The 5,465-nt window shown below is 40.1% G+C and overlaps 1 protein-coding gene across 2 annotated transcripts; it reads left to right on the forward strand.

Annotated features, from left to right (window-relative positions):
- Positions 1 to 274: 274 nt before the first annotated feature.
- si:ch211-214p13.9 (cell surface glycoprotein CD200 receptor 1-A) lies at positions 275 to 5,256 on the forward strand. 2 transcript variants are annotated; one of them, XM_020460069.2, is made up of 7 exons: positions 275 to 767; positions 1,922 to 2,002; positions 2,363 to 2,668; positions 2,830 to 3,117; positions 3,503 to 3,611; positions 3,718 to 3,751; positions 3,846 to 5,256. In XM_020460069.2, the coding sequence occupies exons 1-7, from the start codon at positions 650 to 652 to the stop codon at positions 3,936 to 3,938; spliced, it is 1,029 nt and encodes a 342-aa protein (XP_020315658.1). In that variant the 5' UTR covers positions 275 to 649; the 3' UTR covers positions 3,939 to 5,256. The 2 variants fall into 2 exon arrangements, with proteins under 2 accessions (XP_020315658.1, XP_020315667.1); XM_020460078.2 differs by having other exon boundaries at positions 311 to 767; positions 2,845 to 3,117.
- Positions 5,257 to 5,465: the final 209 nt, after the last annotated feature.

Genomic DNA, 5,465 nt, shown 5'->3' on the forward strand with positions numbered 1-5,465 from the left:
TTGGCTGGTCTGCCACTTTTGAGTTTCCAATCTGATATTTATATGACATGCATAATAGTATTTCATTACGAAGGTAATAATAACTTAGAGAAAGAGTTTCCTCTACATGTTAGGGCCCATTGAACAAATTAAATTCAATGACTTGGAACAGAATGACAGTAAGAACTAGGATTTGATTTGAATCTCCCACACAACAGCTATTGCTGTTTCATAGAGTTTAGAGGCTGTGTTGTACTCTGTGGTCATGTGACAGGCACGAGAGGAAACAGGCGTCACCCCTGTGTGGGAGATTGTCAGAAAGAGAGATGTACAGAGGAGAAAGGGGGAGAGGGAAGGATTATTTAGTTTATTTAGGGGCGCTTGTTACAGTAGAGTAACGTCAGTAAAGTGATGAAAGGTGTAGATCAGGACAGAGACAGACAGGTTTTATGAGAGCAGAGAGATCAAGTCAGATTTAGAGTTTGGGGTACAGAGGCAAGGCATGACAAACCATACAGTTATAACACATTGAGACGAGGAGACCGAATTTAACAAAAATAGAGGCCACTTTGGGGTTCAGGGATAAGGGTATAGGGACCAGGGGGAGAGTTTAGGGTTTACTTTTGTTTTTTGGGGGGTGGGGACAGGTGGAACGAGCAGCAGTGTCTTGATGAGTACAGCATTGCTGTCAGGAGTCATAGAACGAACAACCACAGAGATGGGGAACACATGGATTATAGGATTCATCTCTCTCCTGGCTATTTCTGCTACCTGGAGTTTGGAAACCGGTTTGGGCATCTCATTACATTTTGTTTATCCGTCTGGTTTTGGTTTCTGTTGACTACCGTTTTAAGAGATAAACGATTCATAAAACATTCAAAGCATTGCTATAGCTTTAATATGATCTGATGAAATATCATACAGTCAAAATGTGTATTTAATGACTGAATAATATAGCTGAAAACTATGCTCTGACTAGGGAGACCCTTGCTTTGAATTGTAGACTGTGTGGGCTGCTTGTTGAATCTCCGAGGGCTGACGATTACTGTGACATGAATTGAGAATTCTGCTCTGATTGTTATTTTGAGGTCAAACTAAAAACCAAGTCAGTGGAACAGATTTGAATGATTATAAAAAAATCTAATGGAACCTTTAAAAAAAATTGTTCCATTTGATTCTACCAATGGAAGGAAAATGCAGAGTGCCACATAGTAAAGACTAGAATATGTGGGTGGTGGCATGCTTTACAGAGGAAGGAACGCATGTTTTCTCCTGTGTTTGAGAGGAGATTGAGACAATGATACAGCTTTTCTCCATGATGGGGGGACTCTGAGGAGGAAGTGATATTACTAGTCAGGCACTGTATGGGGGTCGTGTGGCTTTCTGTAACCACCATAGAGGTTGCACCTGTCGAAAGTACACATAGACAATAATAAAGGAGCACGCTGTGACCCAGAAAAAAAACACTTCAGAAAGTTTAGTAACCTAACAGTCAACCTTCCATGATATCATGTCTTAGGTATGACACGGGGGGTTGTTTAAGAAGTGGAAAGTATGGTTATAAGCATACCTACAGTATATGTCTTGGAAGCTAGATACTGTATGTAATATTTTATTTCCTCACAAAAACAAAAATCTAAAATACTTTTACTAACAAACTAATGAACTTTTCAATAATGGCTGAAATAATATCACTGGACATTTATGTAAAGTCAATAATTAAGTCAACCTACTTCCCTTACTCAACACTTTTTCTGATGCTGAGCCTTATAATCAACTGTTTTGATTCACTCTTCAATCAGTCCCATGCTTCAATGATTGCTGGATTGTTGATTGTTTGTGCACTTGATGAAATCACTAACTGTGTATGCTAATGACTGCCACAACGTTTTTCTGACATGCTACTGTATACCACTAACATGCACATTGATCCGTCTCTCAGGACATAACAACCACATTTCTGTGACCTCTCACACTACCCCTCCTTCCACTTCAATTACATCTACAGAACTTCGACTGCACGGTAAAAACCATTATGTCTAACCAAACCTTCACTGGTGCCACTCTATTAGCCTAAACTGGCATCATGTTAAGAGAAGAATGGAACTTTATTTTCAGAAGAGTAGAAATTGGAAATGATCTGTATTAGTTTCCTGTTCCTGGGACGAGACCGGTTAGTCTGCATGACTCTCAGAGATAAGGCTTTTAGACCGGCATAGCCCAATCAAGCTATTCAATATACTGTAGACCAGTCTTGTACATTTTTACAGTGGTATCAAAATATGATTTTCAGATACCATAGAATTAATTTGCATTTATGCATTTAGTCATCTTTTTATTGATTTTGTATTCAATCTTAAGTCTTTTAACATAATTTCCCCAGTTGCCAGAAGTGAACATTTTCGTCTAGGCCATGAGGTCATCTTAACGTGCTGCAATAAGACTTGGAGTGAAATGATCTACACCATCTGGAAAATAGACCGGGGTGGAACGGTGTGTCAAATATCATCAGGTGTTAATGACCAACCTCTTGACTCATGCAATGATGGAAAAGTCATGCTAAACACAACCAGTGGTGAATCTTACCTACGCATTCCTGAGTTCTCAATCAGTGATGAGGGATTCTATTACTGTGAGTCAGTATACAGAGGAGGGAGCAACTCTGCAAACATTAAGGTATCAGTTATAGGTAAGAAACTGTTTTTTCTATGCATTAATCTGTAGCCTAGATTTTAGGATTATGTGATGTATGTCATATTTTTATTCCAAGTTAGTGTAGCCTGTGTTGTGTAGTGTAGGACTATACAGTAGGGCTGATTCTTCCCGCCTTCCTACCCCCTGTGTGAACAGTAGCTCCTCCCACAGTGTCTGCCTCGCTGGAGTGGGAGGGCAGTAAGAGGGTGGCTGTGTGTTTAGCTGAAGGGGGGAAACCAGCTGCCTCCATCTCCTGGAGGAACACATGGAACTCTACTTCAACCCCAGCCGGCACTATAAAGACCATAAAGAACCAAGACGGCTCCTACTCTGTGGAGAGACGGTTGGTCCTGCCTGATGTCATCCCTATGGGCAACCTGACCTGTGATGTCAGACATCCCTCCTGGGTTGAGGTGCATACTGTGACACTACCGATCCCTGAAGGTAGAGACTGCTATTGTGAACCACATTGTTTGGGTCTATAAAATGCAGGTTGTGCAGAAGGATACTTACTGTATGACTAATATATCAGTATTTTAGAATAGGAGTGAACATCATATCTTTTTTTGTCAGAATTATCAGATTATTATTATGAGGCATTTTGAAGTATGGGAGTTGGGAGAGATAATTAACCCCAATTCTCAAATGTCTATTAGAGGACGTTACTGCATTGGCATATTATTTTAAATTAATGCATTGTGAATTTCACTGTGAACATGACTTAGAAGTGAAATCTCAATGTTTATCAGATTGAATGTAATTGAAATACAATGGGATGATAATAGGTTTATTATGACTATTATTATTTCTAATTGCATCTCCCTTTCAGGGGTCTCAATACCCTGGCTACATGTCATCATCTCCGTAGTAACCATCAGTGTCATTATGGCTACTCTGGGTGGTTTATACTTCACACAAAAACACCTCTGCAGAATTAGGTATGAATACAAATGATTCTGTTTTTTTTACATCATTAAATGAATACAAATGTTTTTTTCAATATCATTGCTTGTGTAATAAAGAGCTTTATCTGTGTATTCACAGCCCCTCCACACCATCTGAGTCCAAGGCTCCTCAAGTATGTAGAGTATGCACCATATCCTGCATTATGTTTCATGTCTTAGCTAGCAGTTTACTGTAAATGGTGATGATTGTGTGTGTTTCTCTCTCAGTCACAGGACTATGTGGAGGAAGTAGAGCCCTATGCCAGCTACGTGCAGCGTGTCAACTCCATCTACAACTCCTCTGCAGACCTGTTCACATAACACCCCCCCCCACACACACAGACAGACAGACAGACAGACAGACAGACAGACAGACAGACAGACAGACAGACAGACAGACAGACAGACAGACAGACCTCTGTACACCACTCTTTACAAAGTTGGAGGTTGATGAAACTGAGAAAAGCCACAATGAGCCAGTAAATGACACAGGTAGATAATGGAGGACATGACGCAGAGCTTCAGGTAGGAGAGGAAACCCTCACAGAACACGCCGTCCTGTGGAGGCAGATGAAAAGGGATTCCACCCAGCAGACGTGTGGCACCACTGCAGACACAGCCCCCACTCCCCCTGCATCTATACCGAACCACAGGCCTCTGTCTCAATGATAACCATGAGAACTTGCCTCACAACTCCTAAACTTTCCTTACAGATAACTATATAATGACATCCTGGAGACGTGAGAAGATGGCCAAAGATTAGACAGTTCTACAGAGATTTCTACAACCAAAGTGACATGTGGGCAGATCAGAGATGATCTTTCCAGTTTCCTAATTTGCACACTGAGAACTATGACTGTGTGTAGTCTGTGTGTAGTCTGTATACCACAGCTCTCATAACACACACGTTTGACTGTTCCCACACACCTGTGTATCATCTGCTACTTGTGGGCAAGAGTGCAATTTTGAGATGTTTAATCAAAATCAAAATGTATATTACACTGAAGCATGATTACATTGTTTTTGTTGAGTTCATATTTATGATTGAATTTAAATATGTTTTTTTATATTTCTTTATAATAACAACAGATTATTTACATTAGAAACTTACATCCTGAGCTGATGGGAAAAGGACGTGAAGCACAACATTCTCTGAGAACTAACTTTACAACTAAGCTTTTTAATTGAGTCAGTTGCTTTCGATTTAGAAAATGTGTATGCTTGTTGCAGAGTGCCAATTATCCGATGACATTCGGTGGAGCCTCTATTTAAAATTGTCCTGGGCCTAATAGTAAAGACGTAACTTAATGCTAAAGATGTATTACATTTTAATGTGGCATGAACACAACAACAACCATGTTGTCATCTGTTTGTCAAACAAATCACTTCCAAAAGTAAGCTACTTGCGGCTGCCCACGTTCATCCCCCAAAATTCCAGAATCCAAACAGTGCACTGTGCTCGCGCCATTTGATTCATGGAAGGAGACATCGGTAAGGAGACATCGTAAGGAGACATCGGTAGTGCTATAGTTCCAGGGATGTGTCAGAAATAATTATAATTATTCATAATTATGAGCGTAATAGCTGGAGGTGGTGCAAAAGGTCTGACTTTTGATGAATAAACAAGTTGTAGGTGTGATGAGGGCTTGGACACTCACTGGACAATCAACACATTCCATGGCTTAATACTGCATGTGTTTTTCTCAAGTGTTGTAGGTTATTGACTGTCTTTGCATTGTCATAAACTCCAATTCAGCTGGAGGGAATATTTTTGTTCTGGTCCATTGTGGACTGATACTACAGTTTATTATTTAGCGTACAATAACAAATAATAGCAACAGTAAAAAA

The sequence above is a fragment of the Oncorhynchus kisutch genome, linkage group LG2 (assembly GCF_002021735.2).
Source record: "Oncorhynchus kisutch isolate 150728-3 linkage group LG2, Okis_V2, whole genome shotgun sequence".
Classification (NCBI taxonomy): domain Eukaryota; kingdom Metazoa; phylum Chordata; class Actinopteri; order Salmoniformes; family Salmonidae; genus Oncorhynchus; species Oncorhynchus kisutch.

Bases quoted from the DNA above. Each gene is read 5' to 3' on its own strand.
- si:ch211-214p13.9 (XM_020460069.2), top strand. From the start codon at position 650: ATGAGTACAGCATTGCTGTCAGGAGTCATAGAACGAACAACCACAGAG. The intron at 2,669-2,829 runs GTAAGAAACTGT...CTGTGTGAACAG, and splicing joins CATTAAGGTATCAGTTATAG to TAGCTCCTCCCACAGTGTCT. The intron at 3,612-3,717 runs GTATGAATACAA...GTGTATTCACAG, and splicing joins AAACACCTCTGCAGAATTAG to CCCCTCCACACCATCTGAGT.